Here is a 17,926-nt window from a genome sequence, read left to right as displayed (position 1 = left end):
TGGAAAGCAACATAAGTACTTTTGATTAGTTGTGGGTTTTAAAATAACAAATCATACAAAAATTTAAAATCCTAAAGTAGCATAAATTCAATAACAGATACTACAGAAAATTCTCCTGTATATATTGTGAAATGCTTCTTATAATCAAAAGAATGATTTTTGTTAAAGCTCCACTATAGGACACAGTCTTCATTTAGCATGGGATTCATCCACGTTGATACATATAGGTACAGTAGTTCACTAATTTTCACTGTTGTATATGGTATTTTCTGAATAATACCATATTTTTTCCAGCAGATGGACTTTGGAACCGTCCAAAGATTAAACAAAGCTTGCTACAAATATTCTGGTACAAATCTCAAGGTGCACATGTGCAAGAGTTTCACAAATGAATTACAGATGTGTCCAAGATATCCATCTCCTCATCTCCCAGGGCCAAGGGTAATGAGATCCCCCTCCCCGGCCCCTGCAGGTTGAATGCAATGCTCTGGAACAGTTCCCAGCAGCAGAACTGTTGCTTGAAAGGCATGTGCAACTTTTAACTTCTACTTAATGCCAACTCATTTTTTCTAATGTGATTGTTCCAATTTACACTCCCTAGTTGTTTATCATCACATTTCTTCCTAGGAATGAAACAAAACTGTCATCTGCAAATAGTGACCATCTGCACAGAAAGCTCAAAGCTGCTTAAATTTTCAGTAATCCAATTGAGTGAAAACTTGGGTTTTCAATTTGCATTTCCTTGATACCAAGCAAGGTTGAACACATTTTCCTGTGTGTTGGCCATAAATGTTTTATCTTCTGCAATATGCCTGCTGATATCTTTTACTCACTTTTCTCCTGGGTTATTTTAGTCCTCTTTTTATTGGTTTGTAGGGGTTATTCATATTTTCTGAACACTTATCCTGTGTCTTATAAATCAATTTTTCATGCTGTTGTTTAATGAACAAAAGTTTTGACAAAAATTACTGATGTACTTATTTATGGTTGGTGCTTTTTAACATCTTAAGAAATCTTTCCCACTCTAAAATCTGAAACATAATCTCTTCTACTATTTTCTAAAAAATGTAGTTTTCCTTTTCACATTTAAGTCTAATGAAGCCAAAATGTGAACAAGGTCTTCAACTACTTTTATTCAACATCATACTAGAGTTTCTACCCAGTATAAAAAACATGAAAAATTTAAAGTTGTACAGCTTAGAAGGGAAGAAAAAACCTACCATCTACCCAAAACTCGTACCCCCAAATCCAAGGTATTAGAATAAGAGAATTTAACAAGATAGTTGAATATAAGATTAAAATACCGCAAGTCAAATACTGCAGGTTTTTGGTAGGTATAGGATAAAGAAGCTGTCTTCCATTAACGATTTACCAAAACTTTTTACCCTGAGTGAAATGTATTTTCCAGCACTTTGGGAGGCTGAAGCGGGTGGATCATGAGGTCAAGAGATAGAGACCATCCTGGTCAACATGGTGAAACCCTGTCTCTACTAAAAATACAAAAAATTAGCTGGGCATGGTGGTGCATGCCTGTAATCCCAGCTACTCAGGAGGCTGAGGTAGGAGAATTGCCTGAACCCAGGAAGCAGAGGTTGCGGTGAGCCAAGATCACACCATTGTACTCCAGCCTGGGTAACGAGAGCGAAACACCGTCTAAAAAAAAAAAAAAAAAATGTATTTTCTACATTTGATGATCATTTTTGCTTTTAATATTAAAGAGTCAGTTGCGGCCGGGAACGGTGGCGCAAGCCTGTAATCCCAGCACTTTGGGAGGTCGAGACAGGTGCATCACAAGGTCAAGAGATGGAGACCAACCTGGCCAACGTGGTGAAACACTATCTGTACTAAAAATACAAAAACAGTGAGCTGGGCGTGGTGGCATGTGCCTGTAGTCCCAGCTACCTGGGGGGGGCTGAGGCAGGAGAATTCTTGAAGCCAGGAGGTGGAGGTTGCAGTGAGCTGAGATCGCGCTGCTGCACTCCAGCCTGGTGAGAGCTAGACTCTGTCTCAAAAAAAAAAAAAAAAAAGTAAAGAGTCAATTGCATGTAAAAGATTTTCTAATGTCAAATTAACCTTTTAATCCTAGAATAAACTTGGCATATTTTGTTTTTTATACATTACTGGATTTGGTTTGCCACCACAGACATACATTGAAGAATGCCTTTCAGGTAGAATGCCTTTTATTATCCAATATTCATAAGCCATGCAAATATCAATAGGAAGTTTTGGCTAATATTTACATAAGAAAGCTTTAAACTTGATACACATTTTAAAACAATGCACGAGTAGATAATTTATAACTTTTATTCCAAGGACAGGTGAATATTTGTTTTATGTAGTCTGATGAGTTATGTAAATCAGACATCCCTTTCTACTCACTATTTAAGAATTCCTTATTATTTGGTCAGAAACTTAACTTTGCTCAGACTATCTAAAATTATTAATTTGCCTAACAAATATTAAATTTCAGGGGTCATCCTCAATTCACTTAGATAACAAAGTATTTAAGCACTAATGACTTGTAATTTAAATTACTTGGCAAATGTAATTAGCCAAGATCGAATACTCTGTGTTGTTGATGTCAATCAAACCTTATTTTTTTATGAAATGATTTCTGTAATTCTGACTTGAAATAAATTTAGACTGATTTTCTTTACCATTTACCAAATTAATGAATCTCTAATAGTTACATACAACACAGGAATATATATGATGAAGCGTAGACACTAGCATTTCTCTTAGAACTTACGAGAATAAGAAAATGTAGGTTTCTGGTAGTAAGGCAGAAAAGATACTTTGAAAAGATCTACAGCTATAAAACATTAAATACTGGGTGTATTTTTTAAAAATTCTTTAAGAGGCATTAAGCTCACAAAAAGTAAGGGAAACATAAAGGGCCAACAACAGCAAACAGACCAGGGAACTGAAATGAGATCATTAAAACAAAACAAAATGTGGAAGCCGGGATTAAAATACTAAAACAAAAGCTTTGGAGATCTGTGGGAATAGGAGACCTTGTTTGTGGGGATCTGAATCTGAGACTCTTGATAAAGCTCTTTGGCCTCTGAGGTGGCTACATCCCCCAAGTGAAAGCTTAAGCTAGAGGAAAACAATGTGCCTGTTGGCTAAAGGAGTCAACAAGTAAACCTGTCTGTCTTCATAACAAGTTGGCATAGCCTCTTTTCTTGATTTGTTACTGTGTTACTGGCCTCATACGAGTGTGGGGCTCTCAGTTATATTTCCTGCATGATCAAGGAACCTCTAAGTTAAGAAATGAAAGAGTTGCAGATGATTTGTGTTCTTTGACACCCAATGAAAATAAATGCAAATTTTCCAAGGATGAAACTCTAAACCTAGGCCCCTCAGATTTCTACAGATTAAATCAGGCTACTTGTCCTCAAAATATTAGCAAACACACAATTAAACCACCAAAAGTCTGAGTCACCAGAACTGAAGAGTGAGATTTAGACCCACAAATGACTTTAGATATTGCACTATTGAATATTGACTATTAAATAGTTATATATAAAATCTTTTAAGAGTGAAAGATGGACTTAGACATGAGTAAGGAAGAAGGTACTATCAAACATTAAAAAGTCATTGAAATCAAAAACCTAAAAGGTGTACATAACGGCAATTTGAGGCCACTGAAAAAAGAAATAATGAAGTAGAGAGTCAAAGAGTACATGGAAAGGATCTCAGAAAGAAAATAGAAAATATGAAAGAGGAATTAATAGGCAGAGTATATTATAAAAGGTCTTTAGGTTGAACCAGGTGAGACTGCCAATATTTGATGAAATTTGATCTGTAAAATTGCAGTTTCATGAGTTAGCCCAACATATCTAGTAAACCTCAACAGTTCTAGAAAGAGCATGAGGAAAAGACAATGTAGGAAAAGATAAATGTCTGTGAATTTTCCATAAATGAGATATCTAAATCCTTAGATCCAGAAAGTACAACAAGCAGGCAAGATAATAATCCATACCTAGACGCCTCACATTGAAGCTACAGAATCCGGTTGGGTGCGGTGGCTCACACCTGTAATCCCAGGGCTTTGGGATGCCAAGGTGGGTGGATCACCTGAGGTCAGGACCAGCTTAGCTAACATGGTGAAACCCCACCTCTACTAAAAATACCAAATTTAGCTGGGCGTGTGGTGTGTGCCTGTAGTCCCAGCTACTTGAAAGGCTGAGGCCGGAGAATCAGTTGAACCCAGGGGGCAGAGGTTGTAATGCGCTGAGATCGCACCACTGCACTCTAGCCTGGGTAACAGAGTGACACTCTGTCTCAAAAAAAAAAAAAAATTGAAAATGTTTATCTTCTAAACTAGTAGAAAAAAACTAGAACAATCAGAAAGAATTCAGTCAATGCAAAAGATGACAAGAAACCAGGGGAAAACACGTAACAAGCAGGATAAACAGAATAAGATAGTAAATGTGAGTATCTCTGCAATCTCAACATTTAAAAATGATTAAAGGGCATATTTTGAAAGACCAGGAAAAGTCTATTAATAGTTTATAAGCTGCTTACAAGAGACACACCTAGAACATTAGGACACAGAAAGATTGACTATATGGGCATACCTCAAAAATACTGTCAGTTTGGTTCCAGACCAAAATACTGTCAGTTTGGTTCCAGACTGCAATAAAGTGAATATTGCAAGAAAGCAAGTCACACAATTTTTTTTGGTTTCTTAGTGCCTATAAAAGTTATGTTTACACCATATCATTGTCTAATAAGTATGTTTTAAAAAAGCAGTGTAGGACGGGCGCGGTGGCTCACGCCTGTAATCCCAGCACTTTGGGAGGCTGAGGCGGGTGGATCACGAAGTCAAGAGATCGAGACCATCGTGGTCAACATGGTGAAACCCTGTCTCTACTAAAAATACAAAAAATTAGTTGGGCATGGTGGTGCGTACCTGTAATCCCAGCTACTCAGGAGGCTGAGGCAGAATTGCCTGAACCCAGGAGGCAGAGGTTGCGGTGAGCTGAGATCGCGCCATTGCACTCCAGCCTGGGTACAAGAGCGAAAACTCCGTCTCAAAAAAAAAAAAAAAAAGTAGTGTAATACCTTAATTTAAAAATACCTTATTGCTCAAAAAATGCTAACTATCACCTGAGCCTTCAGTGAATCATAACCTTTTTTCTAGTTGAGAGGGTTTTTTCTTTTTAATGTTTATGGCTGCCGACTGATCAGGGTGATGGTTACTGAAAGTTGGGGTGAGTGTGGCAATTTCTGGAAATAAGACAGTAATGAAGTTTGCTGCACCTATTGACTCTTCCTTTCACAAAAGATTTCTCTGTAGCATGCAATGCTGTTTTATTACATTTTACCCATAGTAGAACTCCTTTAAAAATTGGAGTCAGTGAACTCCTCATCCATTCATGTTTGATCATGAGATTGCAGCAATTCAGTCACATCTTCAGGCTCCACTTATAGTTCTCTTGCTATGTCTACAGCATTTATACTACTTCTACTGAAGTCTTGAACCCCTCAAAACCATCAATGAGGGTTGAAATCAATTTCTTCAAAATTCCAGTTAATGTTGGTATTTTGACTTACTCCCATGAATCATGAGTGCTTTGTAATGCCATCTAGAATACTAAATTCTTTCCAGGAGGTTTTAAATTTACTCTGCTCATATCAATTGAAGGAACTTCTATGGCAGCTATAGCCATATAAAATGTATTTCTTAAGCAATACTTAAAAGTTGATATGACTCCTTAATTCACAGGCTATGTTGTGTTAGCAGGCACAAAAACAACTTTGATCTCTTTGTATATCTCCTTGAGAGCTCTTGGGTGACCATGTGCATTGTTAATGAGTGCTATTATTTGAGAAGGAATATTTTTGTCTTAGCAGTAGGTCCCAATGGTAAGCATAAAGTATTAATATTCACGAAACCATGGTATCAACAGATGTGCTGTCATCCAGACTTTGTTGTTACATTTATACAGCACAGGCAGAGTAGATTCAGCATAATTCTCAAGGGCAGAGAATTTTCAGAATGGTAAATGAAGTGTTGGCTTCAGCTTAAAAGTCACCAGCTGCTTTAGTTCCTGACAAAATAGTAAGCTTGTCCTTTGAAGCTTTGAGGCCAGGAATTAACTTCTCCTCTCTAACTATGAAAGTCCTAGATAACCATCTTCTCCCAATAGAAGGCTGTTATGTATACTTGGAAATATACATAAAACGTTGTATGTATACATACATACAACGGTTCAGTGTAGCCACTTTCATCAATAATCTTAGCTAGATCTTCTGGATAACTTGCTCACACTTCTACATCAGCTCTTGCTCCTTCACCTTGCACTTTTATGTTATGAAGATGATGTCTTTCCTTGAATTTCATGAACCAACCTCTGCTGTCATCAGACTTTTCTTCTGCAGCTTTGTCACCTCTCTGAGTCCATTTATAGAACTGAGAGTTAGGGCCTTGCTCTAAATTGGGCTTTGGCTTAAGGGAGTATTCTGGCTGGTTTGATCTTCTATCCAGACCAGCCAGACTTCCTCTGTATCAGCAATCAGGCTGTTAGGCTCTTTTGCTTTTTCTTCTTCATTTATTTATTTATTTATTTATTGGAAACAGTCTTGCTCTGCCACCCAGGCTGCTGTGCAGTGGTGCCATCATGGCTCACTTGCAGCCTCAAACTCCTGGGCTCAAGCAGATCCTTCTACCCCACCCACCCGAGCAGCTGGGACTACAAGGTGTGAGCTACAATGCCCAGCTAATATTTTAACTTTTTGTAGAGGTAGAGGTCTCCCTATGTTGCCCAGGCTGGTCTCAAATTCCTGAGCTCAAGTGATCCTCCTACCTCAGCCTCCCAAAGTGAGATTACAGATGTGAGCCATCATGTCTAGCCTGTTTTGCTTTCTTATCATTCGTGTGCTCACAGGAGCAGCATTTTTAATTTTCTTCAATAACTTTTTCTTTGCAGTCACAATTTGGCTGTTTGGTGCAAGAGGTCTAGCTCTTGGCCTGTCTTTGGTTTTGACATTCCTTTCTCATTAAGCTTAATCATTTTTGATTTTTGCTTTCAAGTAAGAAATGTGTGACTCCTCCTTTTACTTGAAGATGTAGAGGCTATCGTAGGGAATTTTATCTCAGGGAATAGGAAGGTCTGAGAATGGAGAGAAAAATGGCCTGTTGGTGGAACAGTCAGAACACACATAACATTTATTAATTAAATTCACCATCTTACAAATGAATGCACTTTGTGGTGCCCCAAAACGATGACAATAGTAACATGAAAGATCACTGATCACAAATCATCATAGCACATTAATAATGATGAAAAAGCTAGAAACATTTTCAGAATTACCAAAATGTGACACAGAGACATGACGTGAGCACATGCTGTTGAAGAAATGATACTGATGGAGTTGTTTGATGCAGGGATGCTACAACCTTCAATTTGTAAAAAATGTGGCATCTGCAAAGCACGATATAAATGAAGTGCAGTAAATAAAGATATGCCTGTAACTGAAGGAAAAACATATACTGAACAAGTACTAACCCACAGAAAACTGATGTGTTAATATCAGTGAAATACACTTAAAGCGAAAAACGAAGAGGATCCTTGATAAGATTCAATTCCCTCAGGAGGAAAATAGTCTAAACTATGTATACCTAGTAAAAGTCTTAGAATATATAAAGCACAAATATAATTACAGGAAAAAACAGCTAAATCCACAATCAAAATGAGAAAATTTTAATACGTGTTTTATAAGTGATAGAAAAAATAAAAAGATTAAGTAGGTATGGATATAGATGAATGTCAGACTAACATGACTCACAAATTTGGCCTCAGGGACAAATACAGAATACTACTCCCAGCAAAGACAGAATATAAATTTTTTTAAACCATATCTGGAACACTCATAAAAATCGACTGCATACTGGGCCAACACAAATCTCAGCAAGTTTCATATAAATGAAGTCATGTAGAACGTAGTCTCTGATTCCAGTGCAAATAAAGCTGAAAGTTACTTGAGAAGAAATCAATTTTGAAAACTATATTTGAAAATTTTAAATCCATATGAATACTTTATGGTTTGAAGAAGAAAAAATGTAAATTTAAAAATAGAAGTGAATGATAATTACTACATATAAACTTGTAGAATTTGCTAAAATCTACCTACAGGGAAATTGTATAAAGAAAAAAAGGTTGAAAATCAGTGAGTTAATCTAACTTAAGAGTTAGGGAAGAGAATGGAATGCATCTGGGAGAAAGAATAAAAGTAGTAATAAAGATAAGAGAAGTAAATGAAATAGAATACAAAAATATAATAGAAGCTAAATACAGCCAAAAGTTCTTGCAAAAGACTAATAACTTAGTTAATAATTAAATCATTAAGTTGCTAGTGACACTGATCAAGAAAAAAATACACATACTTTTAAGAATTAAAGGGAATATATTAATAGCTACAGCTGTAGCAAAGAATAAAAAGATGAAAGTTTATAAACTATGACAAATAGAAAAACTTAACTGGGCACACACTTATAGTCCCAGCTATTTGGGATGCTGAGGCAGGAGGATCGGTTGAGCCCAGAAGTTCTGAGCTATACCATACTATGCCAGTTGGGTGCCTACACTAAGTTCAGCACCAACATGGTGACGTCCAGGAGCATGGAAACACCAGGTTGTTTAAGGAGGGGTGAACTGGCCCAGGTCAGTAACAAAGTAGGTCAAAACTCCTATGCTGATTAGTAGTGGGATTGCACCTGTGAACAGCCACTGTACTCCAGCCTGGGCAACATAATGTGAAACCCTGTTTCTATTTTTATTTTTTTGAGACAGTGTTTCGCTCGTTACCCAGACTGGAGTGCAATGGCACGATCTCGGCTCACTGCAACCTCTGCCTCTGGGTTCAAGCAATTCTCCTGCCTCAGCCTCCCAAGTAGCTGGGACTATAGGCGCACGCCACCATGCCCAGCTAATTTTTTGTATTTTTAGTAGAGACAAGGTTTCACCATGTTGACCAGGATGGTCTCGATCTCTTGACCTCATGATCCACCCGCCTCGGCCTCCCAAAGTGCTGGGATTACAGGCGTGAGCCACCGCGCCCGGCCCTGAGACCCTGTTTCTTAAAAGAAAAAATTGAAAATGTAGATGAAATGCCAAAATTCTAGAAATGTTTACCAAAACCAATCCTAGAAGCAATACAAATTCCATATAGTCTTATAGCCACTAAAGAAATTGTATTACTGATTTAAAATATTTCTTCCAAGAAAGCACCAGATCCATAGAGTTTTACAGGAAAACTTTCAGGAATTTTTTCTTTTCTTTTCTTTTTTCCAATTTCAGGAAATCTGTTGCCCAGGCTGGAATGCAGTGGCACAATCATGACTCACTGTGGCCTCAACTGCTGGGCCTCAGTGATCCTCCCCCCTCAGCCTCCCAAGTAGTTGGGACTATAGGCATGCCACCATACCCATCTAATTTTTTTAGTTTTTGGAGCTGAAGTTTCGCCCTTGTTGCCCAGGCTGCAGTGCAATGGCATGATCTCGGCTTACTGCAACCTCCACCTCCCAGATTCAAGTGATTCTCCTGCCTTAGCCTCCCAGGTAGCTGGAATTATAGGCAACCACCACCACACCGAGCTAATTTTTATATTTTTAGTAGAGATGGGGTTACACCATGTTGGCCAAGTTGGTCTCAAACTCCTGACCTCAGGTGATCCACCCACCTTGGCCTCCCACAGTGCTGGGATTACAGGTGTGAGCCATGCCCAGCAAAAAAAAAAAAAAGAATTTAAGATAGGGGTTTCACTACGTTTCCCAGGCTGGTCTTGGACTCCTGAGCTCAAGTGATCCTCCACCTCAGCCTTCCAACGTGCTAGAATTATAGGTGTGAGCCACTGTCCCTGGCTGAAATCTACCATTTCAGTGTTCTACAAATTCTTGTAGTGAATGAAAAAAGAGGAAACTGCCCAGCTCATTTTATGAGGCTGGGATAACTTTGAAACCCAACAAGGAAGTATGAAAAAGTGAACCTGGAGTCTATGAATACAAATATAAAAATTATAAATTATCTGCCTCAACTAAACTAAATTACTTGACAGAGAAATGATAAAAAGGTGCTTTATTCAGGGAGTTTCATAATCAGTGACTAGATTCAACTTCAGATACCCTGCAAAACATTTTGATGCAATTATAAATTCAATTTTTAAAAACTACCATTTAGCACTGAAAAAGGAAACTTTACGACGAGTGTAAGATTAGCCACATCTTTACCTCTCCAGCACTTGCACATTCCTTGGCTCTTCTGTGAAGTGCGGCCCATGTATCCTCATATCTAAAAAAAAAAAAAAAAAAAAAAAAAAAGGCAAAAAATAATTTGAAATGCAAACCACACATTCAAAGGAAATACTATCTAAAGATAAATGTGGAATATCCTGTGGCACCAGAAGGGAAATACACAACAAATAATGGTGACATGTTGCAATGACACAGACATCAACTTCATGGAGCTTCCAGTGGTCAAATCTGTGACAATTTGAGCAACAAAATACATAATGGTTGTAATGAATTATAACTCAAAGAATAAAGCAAATCCCTCTGAGTCCATGGTGATGGAAATAATTGAATAAGTAAATCAATGAAAGAGAAGAGAAAAACTCTTCCTTACAATAGAAATCCAATTAGAAAATTTTTTTTTTTAAAACAGAGTTTTGCTCTGTCACCCAGGCTGGAGTACAATGGTGCAACCTTGGCTCACTGCAACCTCCGCCTCCCAGGTTCAAGCGATTCTCCTGCCTCAGCCTCCTGAGTAGCTGGGATTACAGGTGTGTGCCACCACGCCTGGCTAATTTTTATATTTTTAGTAGAGATGGGGTTTCACCACATTGGCCAGGCTGGTCTTGAACTTCTGACCTAAGGTGATCCACCTGCCTCAGCCTCCCAAAGTGCTGGGATTACAGGTGTGAGCTACCACGCCAATTAGCAATTTTAAAAGAAATGAGGAGGAAAAAAAAAAATCTCCAATTGGTAAACACAATAGTAATAATTGTTTCAAAAAGAATTTAAACAAATGATAAAATCAGTGGGTAAAAGCTCAAATAGAAACAAGATATTTACATAGTCTCAAAATATCTCTCCCATAGGATAATCATTAACTAAACATGAGAAAACAGTGTTAACTGAGGAGAAACCTGGCAGACACATCCTTAACCAAGTGATCAAAATTAATGTCAACAGTAATGAGACACAGCAACATCATGTGCCTCCTGATGTGATGCACTGGGAACGAAACAACACTACTCTTCCAGTGTTTTTCACAAAACAGCACTAACTTTCAGTTATTACAAGAAAACAGAAAAATACAAAGTACAGATATCTTGAAACGTAACTGGCCATTACGGTTTTTTGTCTGGTTTTTTTTTTTTTTTTTTAAGACAGTGTCTCAATCTGTCGTCCAGGCTGGAGTGCAATGGTGTAATCACAGCTCACTGCAGCCTCAACCTCTTGGACTCAAGTGATTCACCTGCCTCAGCCTCCCAAAGCACTGAAATTACAGACATGAGTCACCATGCCCAGTCTTGGCCAGTACCCTTCCAAAGTATTGAGGTCATGAAAGACAAAGACTACAGAACTGTTCCACGTTAAAGAAGATAAGGAGATACTGTGACTAAATATAATGTACGATCCTGGATTGGATCCTAGTCCAGAAAAAAGGACACTGGAGGGATAATTGATGGAATTTGAATAAGGCCTGTGGATTAAATTGTTTACTAATGTTAATTTCTGGTTTGATCATTGTACTGTGGTTATAGTAAATGTTAACACTGGGAAAGCTGAAATTGCTTGTTCTATTTCTGTAATTTTTTTAATAAATCTAAAATTATTTCAAAAAGGTAAGTTAAAAAATAAAACTTCTAAACTATTATTCATTTGATTGCTGATGTAAAACTTGATTTCCCATTTTATTTAAAATTCTAGCTATCCAGCTAATATTTCTCCAAACAGGAATACATATTTAATGAGTTCATACTGCCTCCCCTCACAGTCAGATTCACAATTTTTCTATTAAGTAGGAAAATCAATTTGAACGAGATACTAGAGTCTACATGCAATGAAGATTAAGGTGGAAGGTCACACAATAATACAGTCCTGCTGTTATTGTTGACTAACAGAAAGCTAGAAAATTTTCTTGGATGTATCAGATTATGTAAGTATCAATTAAAATCAACAAGTGTTTACTGAATGCTAAGCACTGGTAAGCACCAGAACTGCTAAGATAAATTTTACTTTTGCATCTTTGTTGTCTTGCTACTTAGCACAGAACATGACACATAAGAGACACATTAAATGACTGTTGAGTGAGGAAATAAACAACTAATTATAAACAGAATATGCAGGACTTCGTGGTCAAATTTTCTATCATTTTCTTAACTTAGTGGGAAAGAGCAAATTAAACCTCACTTGCTAACTTTAGAATCCAGATCATTCTTTTCCTAACATCTCACCATTTCCTACTCTCCCCATTATTATATATGCTTTTCACATCCATCCTGGCATTATATATCACCCTCCCTCATTTCTCCTTTCCTAGTTCAGCACCTAGTTCATACATGATTTTCCTACTGTTTTCAGCATTCTCTAAACTTAGATTATTCCAACCACTCATGTTCTCTGCTCTACTTTTAAGCCATGAAGTAGTTTGGAGAAAGACATTAAATCCATTGTAATGCATGCTATCCATCCTTGTATGGGCCTTAGCAGCCAATGAGCACTTAAAATAAATTTATTACTATTAGATTGTTCCCCAAAGTACACATGGTGGGTGTTACACATCTCATACCACCTTGAAACTCATCCCCATCCAATCACTTTCAACAGAGGGATGAACTTACTCCATTTTACTGAGATAAAGATGCTGGATGTAAACTTCTTCAATTTTTCTGTGTGCAAACTCAAATATCTTTAAAATCACAAGTCGATGATGACGAAATAAAGAAACCACATTTAAAATGTATAATTCTCACATTCAAATAGTTATATATATTCTACATACACTATGGGAAGACTAGTGGAAGAGTTCATCATACAGTTAGGAAGATGAACACACATGTAAAAAATTACCTTATTTGGTAGACGAAGGAAAGGGCTAATTATATAGCATGAGAGCTATAGGAATATAGGAGAGTAACTGTAGACTGTGTTGCACCACATTCTTGGAAACATCATGATTTAGGAGATAGAGGGAAGATGTCAGAGTAAGAAGCATCAAGAATCTGTCACCCTACCTAGACCACAATCACACTGGCAGAATCTGTCTGATGTAACTATTTTGGGACTCTGGAATCCAGTAAAGGTGTGCAACTTCCAGGGGAACGTTTGGAGGGTAAATTGAGGTTAATTTCAGTTGATTTTAGGTTTGAGCACAATGGCAGCTACCCAACCCCTGGAGAGGCAGCCATGCACTTGTTCCTGAAGTAGCTTGTACATGGCTCATGAAAGTCAAGGTGGGCCAATAAGAACCCTGGGCTCCAAACATCAGGGAGTCTGTGTTCTGATCAAAATGGCTGCTTCTGATCAGGCAGATACAAACACGGAGGCAGCTACTGTTGCAAACCCCTCCTGCTCTGGCTAGCAATTTTCCGAGGATTTAAAAGGCCAAAGACTGGTTTTTGTCCCTCTTCTTTGTTCTCTTTTCCCTCTTGGAAAGCCAGACACCTAAAGACTAGGACATTCAATAACAGATGCAACTGTTTTTTGTTTCGTGTTTTTGTTTTTTTCCTTTTTGTCCCAAGATGGCTTACTAGGGACATCAAAAGCCAGTTTTTCTAAAAAAAAAAAAAAAAAAAAAAAAAAAAAAAAAAAAAAAAAAAAAAACAAAGGTACTGGTGAATGGACAAATTATTTACAGAAAACTGAGGGAAGGGAGCCAGGACCTGTCAGAGTGCCCATGGGAAGAAGCTGGGGTGCAGAAAAGGAAAGCAGCAAGAGCCTGGCAGAGATCAACCCTCAAGGACCTTGGAACCCTGTAGAACGAGTAGGTGGGAGTGGTTCCCTGCTTCCCTTACCCCTCCATCAACTTCCTGACCAGGAAACTGTTGGAGAGCGCTCCTCTGCCCTTGTGACCCCAAGCAATGCTATCGGTGGTGATTTGAAAACTTCCTGGGGCTGGAGAATCTGGTGGCCAACTTGTGCATGCAGGTACCAGATACCATATGGGTCTTGCACTGGCAGTGGGATGCTGCCCTGCCCAGGGACTCTCTGCCCTTGAGTCACCACACCACCAGATTCCCTGCAAACACACCCCACAATCCACTCTAACTCTGGCAAGCACAGGGAACCAGCAGTTCCCCAGGTAACTGTGAGATCTCTGGATATCTAACCCTCTGTGTGGGCCATCTCTAAGTAGAAGAGAGTGCAGCCCACCAAAATCCCCCCTTGAAATAGAAGAAGGAAATCCAGCCACAGTGCCAACCACTGCAAGGGGCAGTATCATCACCCAAGAATGGATGCGGAGAGGGGGTCATCTCTTGCATCCCCCTACTATGTTGCTGATGCAGCAGTGTTCTCCCTGCCAGGGCCCAGCACATGCATTCAGACACATGACCTATTTCGTGCTTCACACGGCAGCTTCGCTCCTGCCGAAAATGAGCCCTCCACAGCTCAAGCTTTCAGGAAATGTGGGGCCCAACTCCCCTTCCCGACACAGAGCAGCAACATCCTGGCAAAGTAGGACCAGTCGCAGAGTTGCCTGCTCTCATCTGAAGGAAGAGACTCTCCCTGAGACCATTTTGGTGGCAGCCCTCAGAAGAGTGTACCTGCAACCTGCAGCCAGGTACACTCATTTATGAAATGAAGGCTGGGAGCCTTGTGACGGGGCATGATAGGAAGTGGATCACGTTCTTGCCAGCACAGGATGAGGAGTGGTGCACCCACCTACCTTCTCCCCCAAGACCTCAGCACACCCCGCAGGATCTCTTCCCGCCATCGACCCCTGCCTGGTCAGGGCAGGTGCTTCCATCCCACATCAGCCTACCTGCCGGCTCTTACTCTGCAGTGCCATGTACTGAACTGCAGCCCGAACCGCACCACCAAATAAAAATCTGCTACCAAAAGGGCTTAGTGCTAGTACACAAGATGAGCCCCTTGGGACCTCCTTACCCTCAGCTCCACAGGAGATAAGGTGTTAGGTGTCAGTTCTTAAAGCCAATACATCACCATAACAAGCATCATCTGAGAAAGCCACTGCATAGAAGCTATCCATAACCAACGAACCCATATAGCATTCTGGCTCTCTGTAAGCACCCAGAAACAAAAGCAAATGATCATACACAATATATACCACAGTCACATCCAAATGATGGCAAAATAAAAATAAGAAGAGACAGCTTCCTCAAATGAGAAGGAATCAATTAAAGAACTCTGGGAGTACAAAAAGCCAGAGTGTTCTGGCACCTCAAGGAATCACATTAGCTCTCTAGCAGTGGATCCTGACCAGACTGAAATGTATGGGATGACAGATAAAGAATCAAAAATATGTACTGCAACTAAACTCAACAAGATCCAAGAAAAAGCTGAAATCCAATACAAAGAAACCAGAAAACTGATTTAAGACATGACAGACATGATAGCTATATTAAGAGAGAAACAAATAGAACTACCTGAACTCTAAAATTTACTAAAGGAATTTCAAAATATAGTTAATAGGCTTGACAAAGCAGAAGAATTACAGAGCTTGTAGCCCAGTCTATCAAATTAACCAAGTCAGACAAAAATAAAGAAAAAGGAATTGAAAAAAAATGAACAAAACCTTCAAGAAATATGGAATTATGTAAAGCAAACAAACCTTTCACTTACTAGCATTCCTGAGAGAGAAGAAAAAGTAAGGAACTTGAAAAACATATTTGAAGGAATAATCCAGTAAAATTTCCCCAATCTTGCTAGAGAAGTTGAAATCTAGAATCAAGAAATTCAGAGACTCCTGTGAGATACCATATTAAGATGATATCCCCAAGACATATAGTCATCAGACTATCTAAGGTCAACAGGAAAGAAAAAAATTACAAAGGCAGCTAGAGAAAAGGGTCAAATTACCTATAGAGGAAAACACATCAGGCTAAGAGTGACTTCTCAGCCAAAGCTTTACAAGTCAGAAGAGACTGGGGCCTAGTTTTAGCCTTCTTAAAAAAAATTGCCAGCCAAGAATTTTATATCCTGTTCATCTAAGCTTCCTGTTCATCTAAACAAAGAAGAAATAAAGTCTTTCCCAGACAAGCAAACACAAAGGGAATTTATCACCATCACACTGGACCTACAGAAAATGCTCAAAGGAGTGCTCAACATGGAAACAAAAGAATGATACTTGCTACCATAAAAGCACACATAAGTACGAAGCTCAGACCCTATAAAGCAATTGCACGATCAAGACTACAAAGCAACCAGCCAACAACAGTATTAAAAGAATAAAATTTTACATATCAATATTAACCTTGAACATAAACAGCCAAATGGTCCACTTAAAAGAAATACAGTGGCAAGTTGGATTAAAAAAACAAGATCCAACCTCTGCTACCTTAAGAGATCTATCTTACATGTAATGACACCCATAGGCTCAAAATAAAGGGATGGAGAAAGATCTTTCATGCAAATGGAAAAAAAAAAAAAAAGAGCAGAGATTGCTACTCTTGTATTAGATAAAACAAACTTTAGAACAGTAAAAAAAGACAAAAAAGGGTACAACTTAATGATAAAGAGCTTGAGTCAATAAGAAGATACAACATCATGAATACATATGTACCCAACATCACAGCACCCAGATTTATAAAACACTACCTGAACCTAAAAAAAAGAGATGGCCATACAATAACAGTGGGAGACTTCAACACCCCACCAGCAGCACTAGACAGATCAAGACACAAAACTAACAAAGATTTGGACATATATTAGACTCTCAACCTAACGGACTAGTGGACATCTGCAGAATACTCCGCTCTCCCCAACTACCACAAAATATACATTCTTCTCATATGTGCATGGAATATTTTCTAAAATTGACCACATGCTCAATCATAAAGCAGGTCTCAATAAATTGAAAACAATCAAAATCATATCAAGCATCTTCTCAGATCACAGTGGAATAAAATCAAAACAAACACCAAGAAATACCCTAAGAACCATGCAAGTACATGGAAACTAAACAAACTGCTCCTGAATGACTTTCGGGTAAACAATGAAATTAAGGCAAAGATCTAAAAAATTAATTGAATCAATTGAAAATAAAAATATAACATACCAAAACCTCTGAAATACAGCAAAAGCAGTATTAAGAGGAAAGTTTACAATGTTCAATGCCTACATCAAAACACACAAAGATCTTAAATTAACAACCTAACATAAGACTTTAAAGAACTAGAAAGACAAGAACAAACTAAACCCAAAGCTTGCAGAAGAAATAATTATGATGAGAGCAGAGCTAAATGAAATTGAGACCAAAAGCCACACAAAGTATCAATAACACAAAAACTTGGTTATTGGAAAAGATAAACAAGACTGACAGACTGCTGGCTAGATTAACCAAGAAGAAAAGAAAAGAGATTCAAATAAGGACAATCAGAAATGACAAAAGTGACATCACATCTGACACTGCAGAAAGACAAAAGATCATCAGAGACTACTAAGAACATCTCTATGTGCACAAATTAGAAGACCTAGAGGAAATGGATTAATTCCTAGAAATATGTCACCTTCCAAATTGAACCAGATGGAAACTGAAATTCTGAACAGATCAAGAACAAGTTACAAAATTCAATTGGAAATAATTAAAAAATCTACCAACCTAAAAAAGCCCTAGACCAGATAAATTTACAGCTAAATTCCACCAGATGTACAAAGAACTGGTACAAATCTTACTAAAACTACTCCAAAAAATTAAAGAGAGGGAATTTTTCCTTCACCTCATTCTATGCA

At 38.3% G+C, this 17,926-nt stretch overlaps 1 protein-coding gene across 11 annotated transcripts in view; it reads right to left on the bottom strand.

Moving 5' to 3' along the window:
* The window catches only part of DTNBP1 (dystrobrevin binding protein 1), a 161,703-nt gene that overhangs the window by 97,113 nt on the left and 46,664 nt on the right, over positions 1–17,926 (bottom strand). For 6 of the 11 annotated variants that reach the window (XM_035294859.3, XM_035294853.3, XM_035294846.3 and 3 more), the window contains one exon: positions 10,238–10,298. The exons of the other annotated variants lie outside the window; for them this stretch is intronic. Coding sequence is in view for 3 of the 6 variants with exons in the window: in XM_035294846.3 (XP_035150737.1) it covers positions 10,238–10,298 (61 nt within the window). In the remaining 3 variants the exon portion in view is untranslated. The remainder of the gene's footprint in view (positions 1–10,237; positions 10,299–17,926) is intronic. 11 annotated transcript variants of the gene reach the window in all.

Source organism: Callithrix jacchus, chromosome 4, assembly GCF_049354715.1.
Source record: "Callithrix jacchus isolate 240 chromosome 4, calJac240_pri, whole genome shotgun sequence".
NCBI lineage: Eukaryota > Metazoa > Chordata > Mammalia > Primates > Cebidae > Callithrix > Callithrix jacchus.
The sequence above is the reverse complement of the archived record's forward strand: the minus strand, read 5'-3'. Positions and strand labels throughout refer to the sequence as shown.